The sequence below is a fragment of a genome, unplaced genomic scaffold (assembly GCF_019419815.1).
Source record: "Pyrus x bretschneideri cultivar Hongxiangsu unplaced genomic scaffold, Pyrus_bretschneideri_v1 Contig23, whole genome shotgun sequence".
In the NCBI taxonomy this organism is placed as follows: Eukaryota; Viridiplantae; Streptophyta; class Magnoliopsida; order Rosales; family Rosaceae; genus Pyrus; species Pyrus x bretschneideri.
Genome location: NW_025999535.1, coordinates 2115268 through 2132991, shown reverse-complemented (window position 1 = coordinate 2132991; position 17724 = coordinate 2115268). Strand labels below are relative to the sequence as shown.

At 36.8% G+C, this 17724-nt stretch overlaps 3 protein-coding genes and 1 pseudogene across 6 annotated transcripts; 1 reads left to right on the top strand and 3 right to left on the bottom strand.

The window, feature by feature from the left end:
* Positions 1 to 2286: 2286 nt before the first annotated feature.
* Positions 2287 to 5527, bottom strand: LOC103960149 (vicilin Jug r 6.0101-like). The gene is made up of 4 exons (XM_048585545.1): positions 4863 to 5527; positions 4495 to 4751; positions 4110 to 4406; positions 2287 to 3290 (listed from the first exon to the last, which is right to left on the bottom strand). The coding sequence occupies exons 1-4, from the start codon at positions 5398 to 5400 to the stop codon at positions 2820 to 2822; spliced, it is 1563 nt and encodes a 520-aa protein (XP_048441502.1). The 5' UTR covers positions 5401 to 5527; the 3' UTR covers positions 2287 to 2819.
* Positions 5528 to 6327: 800 nt separating this feature from the next.
* Positions 6328 to 8301, bottom strand: LOC103960110 (50S ribosomal protein L24). 4 transcript variants are annotated; one of them, XM_048585542.1, is made up of 7 exons: positions 8086 to 8295; positions 7794 to 7862; positions 7644 to 7722; positions 7461 to 7556; positions 6942 to 7045; positions 6705 to 6841; positions 6328 to 6596 (listed from the first exon to the last, which is right to left on the bottom strand). In XM_048585542.1, exons 3-7 carry the CDS (start codon positions 7701 to 7703, stop codon positions 6514 to 6516), a joined length of 480 nt encoding a protein of 159 aa, XP_048441499.1. In that variant the 5' UTR covers positions 7704 to 7722; positions 7794 to 7862; positions 8086 to 8295; the 3' UTR covers positions 6328 to 6513. The 4 variants fall into 4 exon arrangements, with proteins under 4 accessions (XP_048441499.1, XP_048441501.1, XP_048441498.1 ...); XM_048585544.1 differs by lacking the exon at positions 7794 to 7862 and having other exon boundaries at positions 6692 to 6841; positions 8086 to 8301; XM_048585541.1 differs by lacking the exon at positions 7794 to 7862 and having other exon boundaries at positions 8055 to 8295.
* Positions 8302 to 13192: 4891 nt separating this feature from the next.
* On the bottom strand, positions 13193 to 14756 carry LOC103960150 (non-specific lipid transfer protein GPI-anchored 16-like). The gene is made up of 4 exons (XM_009372564.2): positions 14117 to 14756; positions 13978 to 14004; positions 13641 to 13700; positions 13193 to 13532 (listed from the first exon to the last, which is right to left on the bottom strand). Exons 1-4 carry the CDS (start codon positions 14451 to 14453, stop codon positions 13318 to 13320), a joined length of 639 nt encoding a protein of 212 aa, XP_009370839.2. The 5' UTR covers positions 14454 to 14756; the 3' UTR covers positions 13193 to 13317.
* Positions 14757 to 15816: 1060 nt separating this feature from the next.
* On the top strand, positions 15817 to 17028 carry LOC103960111 (annotated as a pseudogene).
* Positions 17029 to 17724: the final 696 nt, after the last annotated feature.

Here is a 17724-nt window from a genome sequence, read left to right as displayed (position 1 = left end):
TCCAAGACTTAGGTTATGGTCTATGTTCTCTCATGATATCAATAAGAAATAATCTCATATGGTTTTATTAGGAATTTTAGCATTTTAAGAAACTCAGTTACGCATTCATCTCTAAAAAATAAAAAATAAAGATGTAGTGCTAATGAGAATCCAATTCTTTTTTATTATGGTATAAACAAATTATAGTATCAATATATTAGCGATCAACATTGTCAAAATAGTAGTGCTAGCTAGTTTTTAGTTTTATTCCTTTTTTTTTTTTTTTTTTTTTTTTTTTTAGAAATAATAGGATAATTTACATTAATATATTTAAATTACCAAGAAGGGGATTCAAATATGAAACCTCGAATTGAAGGTAAGGACAAATGCTCTTAACCAACTATATTAAAGGTCAGTTGCTAGTAATACTAGGTAGTTGCAAGATCCTTAACAAGAATTTTGTTTGTTATTTATTTTGCAAAACAAATTTTATTTTTATTTATTTTTAAATTTAAGTGAGCCATTTAGAAATAATAATTACTCGTTTTGGTTAAGTGACCGACTCTAATCCTTTTTTGTGTTGGTTTTCCTTGTGGTCAAGTGACCGACTCTAATCCTTTTTTGTGTTGGTTTTCTTTCGGTCAAGTGACCGACTCTAATCCTATTTATACCCTTTAAAACCCTAGCAAATTAGCAAAGCTACTACCATATCAAACCCTAGCTAATTAGCTACTACGTACTTCAACAAACTCGATACCTACAAAAATCACCTGCAACCAGAGAAGGAAAAATGGCCATTCTGCCGATGCCATTCTCCATTGTACCACACCATCGTCGCCATAAGCTTGTTTGTAAGGCCAGTTCGGTCATCACAACACATCAACCACAAACCCTTTTCCAAAGAGTCGAGTTTCAAGAGCCGACGCAACATAAACTTGTTAGCGATTACCAAAGTTTGTTTGGGTTGGACGTTCACATTCTCTTGAAACCCGAGCGAAGTAAGAAAGAGTGTTTTGGAGGACAGGAGAAAGAAATTGCTGCTGTAATCCAGAGGTTGGAAGCATTTGCGGAGAGAGCCATAGATTTGGAGACCCAGAAGTTCGAGAATAAAACGAAAGGGTTAGAACTATCAGACGAAGAAAGCAGGATAGTGCAAGATTTGAGCAGAGAGATAGTTAGCAAGTTTTTGGAGAAACCCATCCAGTTCTTGAGGAGCAGTGATGGGGACTTGGAGGAAAAATTGAAGGAACTCCAATTTCTTGCGACCATTCTTGAAGAGTCATGTTAGAAAGGAGGAATTCATCCATGGCTAGCTAGCCGCCACTGCAGAAAAAACCCTCAGACCAAAATTTTGTCGGCTGACGAGAGATTCCATGGCACAAAGTTTGTAGCGGAAAATCCGTCACTTAAAGGTTTGTCCGACGAAATATAAGCATTCGCTTGGCGAACACAGTTGACCCGACGAAACAAAGTCATTCGGTATAAAGGAGCGTTTCTTGGTCTAAGAACTATTTGTTTTTTTGGATCTTTTGTACATGTATTCTTGTGATGCCACGAGAATTATTATTTGTTTGTAATTAAATCATGAACAATATTGTTAATGCAAAGAGTTTAGGTTATTGCCTTTTTTAGGAAAGTTTTTCAAAGAGTTTTTTTTTTTTTTTTTTCTGAACAAACGATATTATCTACGCTAAAGAGGAGGAGGTTGGCTTAACCTCATAATGGGCTAGCAATAATATGGTTTAAATTGAGTTACTTTTCCGCATAATTTATAACATGTTTATATATTTTTATTAATTTACCCTAAAGATATTAACCGTTACATTGTTCACCTTATTATAAAGCGTGAAAGGATTGCCCCTCTTATCTTGATATAGTTTGGGTAAAACTCAAATCTATATCCTTTCACCTTATCTTGGCATAGTTTGGGTAAACTCAAAATCTATAGTACTACTGTTATAGTATTGTGGTGTGTGGAATGATGAGTTTATTTGTTTGGTTCTATGGGATGGATTTATACCTTCGAGCAATATTCTTTGTGAGGTGATTTGCGTATAGAGTGAAGGGCCTATACGGATGGAGAGATTTTTTAATGTGATTAGTACACAGAATGGTACAACACGTGTTATTATACAAATAGTGGGATATATGTGTTAAAAAATTAATAACTTAAAAAATAAAAATTTAAAAAAATACATGGTGTACCAGTCGTGTTCCGATCATAATAAAAACTTTCTCCTACAGATGACCTTAGGATTCGATACCTTAAACTTTCCGAGGATTTGTACGGACATAGTCCAATACCCTGCAAGTGCGGTTAGTTATGTTGTCTGGCCATGGAAGCTACTTTATCATGCCTGGTAGGAGGAGTGGGTCTTAAGGTTAGATACTGCGATACCTTAAAGCGTTTGTGAATGCTAACGTGAGCACATAAGCGTCGTATTGTTACGTATCTATTTCAGCATGACAAAAAGCTGTATATGTTTTATATAAACGATCATTTACACTAAAATTTATCTAAATTAAAACTGAAAACTTAATCTATAACCTAAGTATAATCACAGTAAGCAAAAAAAAAAAATATATATATATATATAAATAAATAAAAATTAAAAAATAATCCACAAGACGTTGGCTGCAGAAGTCATTCTCTTATTTAAGGATACGACCCGAAGTTTACAACATTTAGTTAGCATGCATGTGAGTCATGATCTTTTATTTAAGATTACAACCAAAATTTACATTGGTTGACCATGTTGTAATATACACATCATGTCAGTGCCACAAAACTGCAACCTTCTCCTCCTTAGAGCTTCTTAGTTCTCACAAAACCTCAACTTTTATGCATGAGCCCGGCCATGCTCAAGCTGATCATTTGGTCCTTCGAAAAACAGTTCATCTTTCTGGTTGTTGAAAATACTTTCCACCTCACTCGCCGGCACATTAAACGACAGCTCCTTGGCTTGCCTGTCGAACTGGCTCACCACATTGTTCTTCCCTACCAGTGGGAACCTGATGTTGTCATGAGCGTTGACCTCGAAGCAGAGGACTTGGAGGTTGTTGTTCCTTGAGGCAATGGTTGTGACAGGATGGCCGGCGGGGGCAACGAACACCGCTCCGCGTCGCAAGTCTCCGCTCATCTTTTGGTAAGTTGGGCTGCTCTTTTGTCTCTGCTGTGACCTTCCACTGGACTGACTTTGTCTACCCCTTGACTCAACATGTGGACATGCCATTTCAAAGTAGCCTTCGCCATCTAGCACAACTGATATCTTCGTAGCCCTTGAGTTGAAATATGGACCGGCCATTCCACCCTACGTATATCACAAGGAACATAGAATCCATCATTATTTACTAATTTAAGTTACGTAGGAGTTGTGCTGAATTAATCTGGTAGAACTATTTGAAAAGAAAATATTACGAATGTTGCTTGGCTCTTTGTATTCAATGATTTAGTGAAATCACAGTTGAAACAGATGTAAAGAATAAGTTAGACCAATTAAAAACACAAAAGAAAAGACGAATTTATGCCGACAAGTATGATGTCTAGAAATAAGTCGTACAAAAAAGAACAAGTTCACACGGACCAGGATTGTCTGCTCTCCCACTTTCGGTACCCTCCCGTGCCCTTTTATTTTGTATGGTCAAAATTAAGCCACGTCAACATTTTATATAGTTTTTTTTATAGAGATAATAAGACAAAAATGAATAGTAATATAAAATCAAAAGTGACCCTCCCGTGCCCTCTTATTTTGTATGGTCATGATTAAGCCACGTCAACATTTTATATAATTTTTTTATAGAGATAATAAGACAAAAATGAATAGTAATATAAAATGTTAACGTGGTTTAACCGTGACCACATAAATAGGAGAGCACGGAATGACACCGGAAGTGGAAGGACAGACAATCCTTGTCTAGTTCAAGCATGTGTAAGTAGGAATTGCAAAATCACATATTGACACGTACAAGAAATCAGAGTTTGACACATACAAGAATAAGTGATTAAAAACACGATTATAAGCTTGTATAAAAGAAGTCAATCTGTAATCGACTTATATACAAAAATAAACCACTAAAAACACGAAGGGATGAATTTATAAACTTATGTTCTTATATTCTTATATTCTTACCCGGGTGATGTTAGCAAATGAGACGACGAGGTTAAACTCCTGAAGCTGCTTGAAGTCGTTGAAATCGGCTTCAAAGAGACGGCCGAATTTGTTTTCATGAGAAGGATGCTTCTTGAAAAGATTGAATGAATCTTTTGAAGATGATTCATCACCGCCATGGAAGGGCAACGGCCAAATGCCTTCGCCGCCACCGTGACCATGCTGCTGGCTCATTCTCTGTACTTGTTCTTTGGAGGCCCTTATGATGCTGCCTCGCCTCTGCTGCCCAAATAGCCTATCCAACTTATTCCTATCCGTCTGTTTAATTAGAAGCACAAACATAATTAACTCACCAAATTAGTAATAAAGCACAAGTATAACAGAACGGAGTTGAAGTATGTTATACCTTAAAAGCGGCTTGGAGAACTTCGGGGCTGAATGCTCTGAAAAAGGATTCGGGGTCTTGGCCTCCGGATGAGTGAAACGACGCGTACTCTCCGGGCGTAGAGACTGTTTTGAAGAGTTCGACAATATGGAGCTTTTCATTCTCGTCTCTATTGAGCACATAAAATGGGGTGCCTGCTGGAATCCTAAAGAGATCTCCACGTTCAAGATTGTGGCTCTCTTTCTTCTCCCCCCTCACCATAGTAATTGTTGGTCCGCCTTAATTCCAATAAACAAGGTCAAAAAAAAGAAGAAAAAAAATGGATTATGTGGCTGGGATTCCAGTAATTCACAATAATTAGAAGAATTACTAACGAGTGACCTACTTACCTTGGAAAACAAATAGGATACTATCCGCATCAAGATGAGTCGGAGAAACGAATGCATGAGGCTCCGTGACAAGAAACCCGACTCGAAAGTTCTCAATCCCACGCAGAAGATCAGACCTTTCGTTGAATTTCTGCAGAACCTGAACACTACCTTCCTCGGTTTGAATTCTCGTCTCGAAATGCTGGTCTTCGAAGAAGTAAGGATTCTCGTCTCCTTGTTGTTGTTGGTGTTGTTGTTGCCCTCGCCCCTCGAACTCCTCTCTCTCTCCTGTGTAAAAACTTCCCCCTTCTCCTCCTCTTCCTCCTCCGCCTTCCGACCTCCGCCGCTGCTCCTCCTGCTCCCTCTTCTGCTTAATGTAGTCCTCGCACTTCCTCTCGCACTGTTGCTTCTGCCTCTCATCAAACCCTCGCTGGTGTTTGCACTGGTGCTGGCACTGCTTCAGTTCCGGATCTTCCAAAACCACAGAGGCCGCAAAAGCACTCAGAACAAAAGCAGACAACAGCAATAAAACCACGAAAACCTTGCTTTTCAACTCCATGGCCTTTTTCTAATAACGCAGAAATTATTTTTTTGCTTGATCTTGTGTTTGATGGAGATGATGAACGCAGGTAGCTCTATAAATATGGAGGGATTATGGGATAAGGAAGTGGGATCGAAGCCATGCATAGCGACGAGTGTCCGATTTACGTGTCGATCGTTAGATCAATCCAGAGCTCCAGTGGAGACTACTTTGGTATGCCTCGTAAGCTTTCGTAGCAGCGGTTTCTGGTTTTGGATTTGCATTGAATTGTTTTGCGTTGTACTTCAATTAATTGGGACGGACAAAAGGTCGGGGGATTTTTATTTGGGGAGTTTTGGTGGGCATGCAAAAAGGATGCGACGTCTGATCGGTGTCTTCTGCAGCGCTCACCATGTCCATGTGAATCACATGGCAGTCGCCTGTACGGACATGTAAGGTTCTAGCTACCAAACAATTTATCCATTGACTTCCTCCACTTTTTTCTTTTCTTTCTTATTTAATTTTTTTTCTTTGTCAGAGAATTCTCTCACTACTATAGCTTGCAAAATTCCGTTACTGAGATCAGTGTAGTAATCATGTTGATTAGAACAAGTGTTTTTTTAACTATAAATTTGAGTTAAATTTTTATATACGTTTTTAATTATATTAATATTAATATCGTCACGCATAATGTAACGTAGTTGATTCCTCATTATCTGTATTAGCTCGTGATTCTTTTAATAACTATGCTCATAAGCGTTTTTACTAAAAACATAGCCACTTAAGAAAAAGGTCACAATGCTTTTCATCTGCAATGTGTTTCTCCAGAAAGCGTTAAAAATGATCTTCTAATCTCCTTTAAGATTGTTTGCCAAACATATCCAAATGCGTGTTGCACTATTTAAACACAATTTTATCCGTTGTTTGGGATCCATGTACTAGTATAGCGATGTGAGGTGTTCCATATGCAAGAATAAGTCATTCATCTCAAAAATCCTATAGCAATCAAGCCATCTCGCTTGTACAATGCTACCAACGAAATAACAAAATGTAAGCACAAGTTCAGTACACAAACTTCTCAACCATGTTCCCATGTCTTTCTGCTACAATCCACCCTCCGAGCTTTAGAATGATAGTAGGAAACTCATTCTCTCAAAGTTCAGGCATGCCCTTCCCCGTCTTAGCATTGTAAGTCTTCTCGAACACGACATCGGTCGGAGTGTCCTTGAGGCCAGCTGCAACCAAAGTTTGTTTGGATTATCAGCGGAAAATATGGCAAACTGAGATATGTGTTCACAAGTAGCAACAAAAGAATATAAGATCTCAGGACTTGAGATACGTACCAACTGTAGGTCTTGGAGTAGTCCTTATCTTCAATATCTCAGGACGAGGGATTATAGATCCCGACGCGCCTAATCCCCTAGATACTCGAACTTTCGTTCCATCCTCGAGATATCTCACACCAACCTTAACAGACCTCCTGCAGGATGAAGATTTTGATCACCACACTGCAAGAGTGAAACAAAGGAGGAAGACTTGACGAATTTTAAAACATAATGTTAAGACAAGTGCATCCTTACCCTGTCACTGGATCAACAACTTGAACATTTGAGGCATGGAGAGGCGCTTCGACAGTAAAAATCCCACCTTCATGACCTTGGCCTTGCTTGATATGTTTCTTTACCTGCAACGACAGAGTACTTGTTCAGTGGCAACCAAAATCCACATAATTCATTGGAACCTTGAACATCATATGCTACATGGTTCTCGTCTGAATGGTATCCTTCAAACCTATGGATTTTTTCAACACAACAGGACTCATTCCATGTGCATTGCACAAGATAGAGACTTCACTACTAACATGATCATTAGAAGACCTTCCGACCATTAAAGATACTTTTGATAAATAAGTATACTGTCGACAGACTATCACCCACATTACACTGGTCAATTCTATTTGCTTAATAGTACGCGTGTGGAATGAGCACACACCCAAAAACATGATCACACATTTCTCATGATAATGATAGAGATCATCTACAATCTCAATCTGATTGAAGTGACCAGAATAAAACGGATTTATAGGGCCAGAACGATACCAGATTTTTTCCCTCTACGATGACACGATTCTGAGAGCGAATGACTCGCTTGATGACACCAGTCTCACCCTTGTCTTTGCCTCTTGTTATCATCACCTGTAAATGAGATTAGAAAAACTGTTAACTAATAAATAATGGATAAAGAAAGAGGCACAAAAAAAATGATACACATTCCCCCCTCACATTATCTCCTCTGAGAATCTTCCAGTGCCTAATGAGTTTCTCAGCCGCCTTCCAACCCATTCAAATTAAACCCAGATATCTGCAGAAGCCAAAACAAACATTACAACCAAAAGATGCGATATTTCAATGGAAGATTAGCATAACACTCACATTAAATCTCACAGCATAAGAAACAACCCCATTTCCTAAAATCAGCGAGTAGGGTTCACCGAATTTTTCCTGTTAAATACAATTTTTCATAGCAAAACTTAGATTTCCAAGTACACAAGCAAAGAACCCAGTTTCCAAACGCATTCCCACTTGTCAAAAAGCGTTGAGGCATTTCGTCGAACGCTTGGTGGGCATTCTATGCTTAACGAGTAAATCCAAACAAGCCGGTGCTAACTATTACACAAGCAACAATAAGCTCACCTAAGTGAGAGTAAAAACCGAAATTACATACTGTTAACTCGGCGTCTGCGTCCGCACGGTCGGTGGAGTTATCCCAGAAGAGCTAGCTCGGAAGAACAGGAAGAAGACGAAGTCTGGAAAAGGATCTAGGGGAAGAGGAGCGAAGAGAAGGATTTCTATGGGCTTCAGGTTGGGCCCAGATTCAATTCTTTAACAACAGGCTCAAGAAAGACACTAATGCGATGTCGCTTACGTATTTTTTGGCATGAATTTGGTCGGTTTTATTCAGATACTTATAGGTTGTAGTTAATTTGGATTTGATAGGGTTTTAAGAGAATTTTATTAAGTGATAGATTTTAAATAATTTTAATAGATTCGAACAATTTTATAAGATTTTATAGATTTCTATGAATTTGTTTCTTTCGTAGATATCTTATGATTTTTAGTATACTTTTACAACGTAAATGAATTTCTTTGCACAATCTGAAAGTCCAAGTCTTTAACATCTTTCTCGCACGAGTATTCCTGGTTCGGAACTCTCTCTCTCTCTCTAAATTATTGTATTTTTAATAAACAAAAGTTTGTCCGTAATTAAAGGACACATTGCCTCAAGATAACTACGGAGCATAAACAAAAGATAAAATAAAACACTCATCTTGAAGACAAACTTCAAAAAATAATACACTGCTAAAACGAACTTCGGCGTTGAACACTAGTATTAAAAACCTTCTTTAAAAAAAATGAGTGAGACAAAACTTCTAAATAAAGATAAAAGAACACCGCACATGTCCCATTTAACACGGGTTCTAATATGTGCTTAATTGGTCATGTTCTAATTTTTTAATGGAAAATATGAGGGTCGTTGTTTATAAGGATCAATTCTTCTCTTTACGCATGTCCCATTTAACAAGAATATGTGAATAGCACTATTCTCTTTGTAAACCTTTAGATTATACGCAATATCGGTTTGATTGCAATTAGCCAAAACAAGGGAGAATTTTCATTTTCCTTTTTGACAAAATAAGGAGAGTAATCGGATTGTGTTTGACCTATATATACGACATTATTAATGTAAACAAAGGGTAATCTGATTCTGTTTGTTCTAACACCTTGTTTCTCTGTGTTTGGAGCAACGTCGAATACCATATTTATCTCCTTAAACCTACCCGCTTTTCAAGCCTATAAATACAATTAGGAATAAGAAATGACAAGTAAAGAGCTCCTTGTAAGATTCTATTCTTCTAATATTATTGTATTGTAAAGTTATATAAGATGGCTAATACATTGTCGCTCGTTGGTTTTCTGGTCATTTTTGTTCTTCTCGATTTAGGTAACGTCAACATGTTATCTGCACATGAGAAGGGTATACTTTTGTATACTTCATTTTTTTTTTTTTTTTTTCTTCCTTTGAAAAAGTGTATTCTTATAATATGTTCAATTTCAATTTTTTGTAGCTTCTAGTTTGGTGGCAACGAGACCGATGGATGAAGGCACTTGCGGTTCAACGTTAGAAGATGTCAAATGTGAAATTCCAGGGCCGAGTCAATCATGCACTGATAAATGTATCTCTAGATTTCCTCAGTATCCCGCAACTAAGGGAGTTTGCCAAGAAATCTACAAGCTTCCCATAATTGGAAATATGTTATATTGCTTATGCTCATACCCGTGCTAGATTCTCTTCCTCTCTCTTCATGGATTATCAATAAGAAAGAAATAAAACAAAATATCTATAGCATGTTTGATATCTATTTGATTTTTAGTGTTTAGGTTTTAATTTTTGTTTAATATATGAGGAGAATGTACGAAGAAGAGAGGATAATTTTTTTTATTTTTAGTACGATATATTTTACACTAATGAGAGGGGAGAGTTCGGTTAAACCACAAATGGGCAACCTAATTTGGTATCGAATTCGTCATCCACGAGATTCAAATCTAAGATCTCTCACTTACAAGTAAAGAAGAATATCATCAGACTATAGTACTGAATGGCAGGAAGAGAGGATAATTGAGTAAGAGTGAAAGAATGGTGAGAGAGATAAAGAAGAAATGTGTAAGATCAAGTAGATAACGTGTTGTTAGAATTTTTTATTTATTTTATTATGTTTATAAAAGATGTTGATGAAGGATTAGACAAGTCGATCTATACATAAAGTTTGATCATCAAACTACAAAAGTAGCCTAAACTCTAGCACCATCAACTACAAAACAAAAAGGTTATATCATATTTTCGCATAACCAAATGGTTGGGTATGAGTTCATAGCATCATGTATTAACATTTTGATTTCATCCAACATTTAACTTATATAGTGACTTTCCATATATTTCATCCCTTGCAAAGGTGGTAAAAAGGATTGATATTAATCAAGGGAAATAATCAACAATATCCTGTACATTTGTTTGTATATGGCACATAGTATTTGAAACCATCTATTGATTTACTAAGTGCCGGAACCCAAAAATCACTACGCACGACTTAGAAAGGAATTACAGACTTTTTTTTCTTCAGAAGATGAGAAAGGAGGTGTTCTAAATTTTTCCTGTAAACAACTTTGACACATTGTAGGTAAGAAATCCTTCACAACTGACACTTTGGACTTAATAAGCATAAGAGATGCTATTGACTTGAAGGGATGACTTAGTCTGCTATGCCACTTTGGACTTAATATGCAATTGGGTGAAGGGGCTTGATCCTTCGGTGATGGATTGAAGGAAGCAAGTGAAAGATGGAATACGATCCATTATTGCATAGGCCTTTGAATAGAATTCTCCCTATGGCTTTGTTCTGAATCCAAAAGTAGAATGCATCGAAAATCAACCAAACAGTTATTGTCCAAACAAAGTCTACACACAAACAGTAAGTTATAAGACAACTTTGGAACATATATAACCGTGAATTCAACTTAAGAGGATGAACTTGAGTTCAAAGGACTGAATTCCCTATATGGGACACTTGCAAACCATCACCTTTAGCTGTTTGCATTCATTCAGTGGATTAGATGATGCTAAGGACAAATTGATGAGATTAGTGGTCATGTGGTTTGTAGCACCTGAATCTGTGAGCCAAACTTGTGGAGCAGATGGTGATGCAGACATAGAGCTTGACATAGCATTTGACACATGAGATGAAATAGAAGGTGGCAAGACAGTGGACATATGAGATGGCATTGCATACATTTGATTTTCTCCAGGGAAACTAGAATGCATCGCAGTCATATGTGGTGTAGGTGTATAATTCCTATTTCTGCATAAGCAAGTGACAGCACTATGATTTATCCTGTTGCAAATTTGGCAAGGTTTAGAAGAACCAGTGTTTCTGTAAACACAATTAGCCGCACCGTGTCCTTGTTGAGCACACAATTGGCAAGTGATTGTAGATGAGGATACTCCAGTGTGAAGTTGAGATGGATTTCCCAAAATTCCAGGAGTATACTTATGCATGACAGGTTTAGGTTAGAGTACCTTTGACCTTGATTATACTAAAACCTGCCTTTGCCTTTGGATTTAGAATAGAAAAGGTCGATTGTCTCCATTAGCCCACCTCTTTATCAAAACCTATAGCTTCGCCGTTGTAAACGACGGTGTTTTATGGTGGTACTACTACAACGACAAGCGACCAAGTGATTTTCTTTAACGAAAACAGAAAGAAATCCGTCTATATAGGCAACATCAGCGAAGTAATCGGGTTGTGTTTGTTAGACATTTCCTTGTAGCCTATGCAACACTGATGACTAATAAATTGCTTTAAGACTTGTTTATACACCATTAAATGGAAAATATGTGGCTATTTCCTATAAGGAGTAATATTTCCTTTCAAACAAATCACAATTAGGCGAGTATACTTAGGTTTTTCTTTTTGTGCTTATTGGAATTATCTTGGTACACTTGATTTACATGTAAAATGGAATGACTCCTTGCATAGAAGGAGCTAATTTAGTAGTGTTTATTTGTAATTTACCATGTACGTCTCGCTATAATATGTGCTTGTTTAACATTTCCTTATCTCCTATGCAACATTAATCATTAATACATTGTTGGTGACTTGTAAGAATACATTCATCTTGCAACTAAATCACAGTTTGACATATATACAAATCTTTTTCCTATTGTGGCCTTTGTCAGTTATTTATGTGTACGTGACAAATACGCTTAATTTACATGTAAGACAGAATGACTCCTTGCATAGAAGGAGCTAATTTAGTAGTGTTTAATTTATTTGTAATTTACCATCTAGGTCTCATGATAATATGTGATTGTTTAACATTTCCTTATCTCCTGTACAGCATTAATCATTAATACATTGTTGGTGACTTGTAAGAATGCATTCATCTTGCAGCTAAATCATAGTTTGACATATATACAAATCTTTTTCCTTTTGTGCTTTTTGTGAGTTATTTATGTGTACGTGACAAATTGTAATTCACAACTAAAAAGGAATGGATCCTTACAGATTTGCCCATTAATTTTTATTTTTAATTTACGATGTATGTCAAGAAATATTGTGATACAAAGACAAGTTCACAGGCTCAAAGCTATTTGTAGGTTTTCTTTTGCTCACAAAACGCTTACATTTTAAATGTTTAAGATGGCCAAATCCTTTTCACTCCTCAGCTTTCTAATCGTTCTTGTTCTTCTGTGTTCAGGTAACTACTAGGTCCTCCACGTCCTATAGCAAATATCCATGCATGCCAAATTAACTTGTCATATATATGTGCAGCTACTATTGATGTCAAGAGATGCAAAGTGGTGATAGCGGATTATCGCTGCAATTAATAATACACGGTATGACGAGAAATGTGAAGAAAAATGTTGGTTGCAAGACCTCAGCGGCTCGTCAAAATGCGAAAATGCCCCCGGCGTGTCTGATGACATATTTTGCACATGCATGGTTCATTGCGATTAGGGTTTCTCTTTTATGTTATATTGATTATACACGACGGAATCCGCATAGGGTTGGTCGAGTTTATGCAATTGTCCACCTCACCATGAAATTGTCTAATTCTTCTTTGATGTTTTCCTTAAGCATGGAGCGGCAAGATCAAAATGCCTCAAAATGGCACGCGGACTTCATCTGGCTCCCAAGAGGAAAATACAACGAATTCGCCATTGTAAACATTTGATTGGCTATCACGTATTAGACGACAATCACTAGCCCAAACGATTAAACATCTAATAAGCCAAGGTAACAATTTTTATCAAGCTTACACCATCCCGATCAACACAACATAAAATTAAAGATCTTAAACCATAAAAAAATGCATATGATACAGAGGTAACTAGCAATAACTAGTAAGAATTGAAAACCATAATTCCCAACATTATCAGTAGGACAGATGGTGGGGAAACATAAGATAAACTCGATGCTGATGGGGTCAGCTGTGGTCGTCCGATTCCTTGGGTACTTTGTGTTGGAGCTTCTGATTCATCTGATGGAGATGCTGGCTGCAGATCATCGGATGTTCCAGATTCTGGTGCAGGACCTGATGCAACTGCCTTAGAAGCTGCCCATCAATTCCAAGATATCAACGTTAGTACTATAGCCTTCATAAAAAAGAGTAAGTCTTCTTTGAAATTTAATAGAAAATTAGCTAGTAATCAATAAATATTACCTCTTGGACTTAAAGGTGAAGAAGCTGTTGGTGGACGAGCTGGCCCTAGTAACGAAGGACCTGCCAGTTCAAGTACTAGTTAACACATTGGCACATTGTGAAATGACCCGTTTGGTGTCCGGGACAGGACTACAAAGTCTCACCCAATCTAGATGGGTTGTGTAAGTCACAATATGTCGGACAATTGCCCAATTTAATAAGTCTAGTCTTAATATGTATAAGTTAACCGAAAATAAGACACGAGAGACCATTTTAATTGATTATTAGTCTTGTCTTGTCTCAACACCAAACGAGGTTTAAATTTTTACATCTTAGAATAACATGAATTTGAACATACCTGGAGCAGGTAAAGGACTACCAGAGGCTGCAGATTGAGAAGAAAAAAATCGCAAAATTAGATTTCTTGTCCAAGTGAATTATTGTCACCTAAAGTATAACACAATTAAAAAAAACAAAAAACTTATGTGAGTACGCACCTTTGCATTGCAGTGGGACGCCTCCCATCTTACAAGCTCGAGGAAGAGAAAGCGCGAGGGTTCGGTTAATGGGCAGTTGGACAGGAACACCACCAGTTATAAGAAGACAGGCACAGTCCATGCCGGTGCCCATTAACGACTTTAACAAACTGCAACATTCGGCTGTCGGTGACCCGCCGTTGCTGGTACTCCCGGTGATGTAGTTTACGCATGGAGTGACGCTGCTTATCATTGAGGCTGTGCATGGTGTACTTATCTGCCCATTAACCAATCTTAGTGAAATGATTAGGAGGGTAATTGGGATTAGACTTAATCGACAATCCTTGAATGATTCCATGATTTTGTCTTCAATGGAAGGCTATGGGAATTGAAATACTGGGATTTAGAACTTAGTTGGGTTTGGCTCAAGTTGAGGAGGTATTTTATAGCTGATACAATAGAGAGGTTTCGAGTGAAAATATAAAAATGAATAGTCGGTTTTGGAGTTCAACAACTTTATCTAGTTATTTTTCCTACTTGGACGAATCGTTTTTTACTTATAGCATTCTCTTTTACTTCTAGTTAGCGAGAAGATATTCAATAGGAGATATTTTTCAGTGTGTACATACGCCATATGTTAAGTAGAGGAAGAGACTTGATAAAAAAAAAAAAATAAAAAACTTTGACTTGAAAAAAAAACTTCCTTCTATTTATATGGTAACATATAGAGTACAACTCCGTATTCTGAACACGGAGAAAAATTTCTCATTCAATAGGGTGTGCAACTGGGTCGATCTCAAGGGGGATATCATGTAAGATTAGGTGAAACCAAAAAATAGATAAGGATTTTTTTTATAAAAAAAAAAAGACAATGTTCTCTCTCCTTTTTTTTTTCCTCCCTTTCCCTCATATTTGAATGCTCAAGATTTCATCTTGTAGATCTTGAAGAGAGAGAAAGAATGAAAAAACAAAAAAAAAACCTGTGAGAGGAGGAAGGGAGAGAGAGGGGGGGGGGGGGGGGAAGGGAAAAAGAAAGGGGAGAGAACCCCATCCTAAAAAAGAGAGATTCATACTGTTGCGAAAAGTGTTTAATAAATAACGTGGCATAAATTTTTACAAGAGTTTCCCTAATTAACTTTTGATTTATACCTTAATGTATAAATCAAAACCCTTGGTTTCATACACATTGAGGGATATAGATCCTCTGGTGTACTAGTAAACTATTTTAATAACTTGAGATGCTTTAAGTGTAGAGATAAGCACGTTTAACAACTTGAGTTACAAAACATTTACCGGATAATTGATGATCAAATTATGTAAATTTTATTCAATTATGTATGACGTGTTCCTCTCAAATATGAATATTGTATATGTTTATCAACTTTATCTTACTTTTTGCTTTGACATATCAAGTTGTTACTGAGTAGCTCCAAAAACTAAGGTAGGTAATCTGATTTTGGAGCATATCATTAGGCATGCTTATTATTGTATTCTAGTAGGATGAACATTATTAATTAATGACAATTTATTATCTAATTTTATTAAAAAGCTATTTTTAGTTGCCAGCAAACACTAATTCAGTTGAAGTTGGCCACCCAAATTCACCAATCTTTTTTTGACAAAACATACCAATCTTAATTATTGTCTCTACAGAAAAAAGAAATCCCTATATAATTTCCATCCCATCCCTTGTCTTTCCTCACTCAAACCCAAATCAGAAATATACAAATTACACACACATCTTTTAAAATTTTAATCACCAAGTCCATCTCTTCTCATTATTTTTAAACAAGTCCAGTTGGCCATGTCATTCAAGGGGATTGAGATGGCTCTAGCCCTAGTCCTTGGTCCATGCTATTGGGTGGAGCCATGGCTCAGTCAAGCTGCACCAGCACAATCACAAGCCTGGCTCCATGCCTCAACTTCATTACTGGAAACTCATCAAACCCTTCATCTTCTTGCTGATCACAGCTCTCCAATGTTGTCCAGTCATCTCCACAGTGCCTTTGCTCGTTACTCAACGGTGGCGGCGCCTCATTGGGCATCACCATAAACCAAACACTTGCTTTGTCTTTGCCCGGTGCTTGCGAAGTGAAAACTCCTCCCCTTAGCCAATGAGGTCAGTTGAAATTATTTAGTAGTGATTTTTGCAGTCTCAGTTTATTTCTTTGCACTCGACAATGAATGCAGATAATATATAAATTATAAAATAATTAATTTGAAGTGTCAGAAGTTAAACTAAGAGTGCCAAAATAGCTACTCTTATTTAGGTATATTGACCCAACAATACAAATAAGTTGGAGCTGATTTGATTATTGTTGAAGCAGGTGCCAATGGACCTTCAACTTCATCAACTCCTCCAGCAAGTTCCCGAGCAGCTTCCTCCAATGAAACACCTTCAGATGCTTCAACTCCTGAAGGTGCCATTTCGCCTTCAGCCTCGGACATTCCTTGAGCTTCAGGTAGAAAATATATTCAATAAATAGATATGCATCGAGCAATGTTGTATCCTCTAACGGTCCGCTACGTTATGTTGTCACAATGTCAATTTACTTCTCGACATATATACTGATAATATGACTTGTGTTAATGCAGGAGGAGGGTCTAAAACAGTACCATCCACCGACGATAACGCATCCAACGGATGCGTCGACAGAGCACCTTTTCACTTTGTGCTCGTCCTCGTTTTCGTCATGCCATGTGCTTCTTCTCTGGCCAAATTTTGAGTCTTCTTGTCTGCAGATATTTGGAGCATGCGATCTAGTTCTACAAATATTTCACTACATTTTTTTTTTCATTTCATTTCATTTGAGTGCTTTTCTAGGAGTTGATCATTTTTTATTTCTCTCTCTTGAATCTTGACGATGGAGATCACAATTCGCACTTGTGTGTTGCTCTTTATACCATTTATTTGTACTTTTACCATTTGATAATGAAGGCAAAATACCACTCTTCATAGATTAAAATAATTTTGAATATCATATTGTAAGAAAAAAAAATACAAAAACAAAGTAGGAATAAAAAGAAAATGTAACCACTCACCAAGTATTGATTGATATTAATGTTAGATGACCATTTGATTTAGCGGTACTTGATTTTTACTTTGCTATGCTTCGGCTTTGTAGACACAATCCCAACCCTTTATAGTTATAGGGCCCAAAGCTTGATCTTAATCTCCCATTTGAGCCATTTTAAAACGGCATCATGTTCTAGAAAAACCACTTATGTGGTCCAAAGATTTCCTTGCACCTCTTAATTTTTAGGGAGTTTTAACAAAAAATTCATTATACTGTTTACTTTAACCAAAAATCACATTTTTACACTAAAAAATCAATCCTAATACTATTCACCTTACCCTATATTTTGTCCTTATCATTAAAACTCAAAATTTTCAAGTCATTTTTATTAGTTTTCCTTAATTTTTATTGTTTATTTTATACAACAATATATTTATATTTACACAAATAAAGTTAATATTTACACTAATTAAGGGATAGGACAGTTTTGTCACATAATGTGCTAGGTTAATAAATTAGTAACGAACTTATCATGTGTGACAGTTGAACGCAAAATCTTCTACTATAGATAGATTATAATCATAGTGGTAACCCCTCCTAAATTTTTAGTTT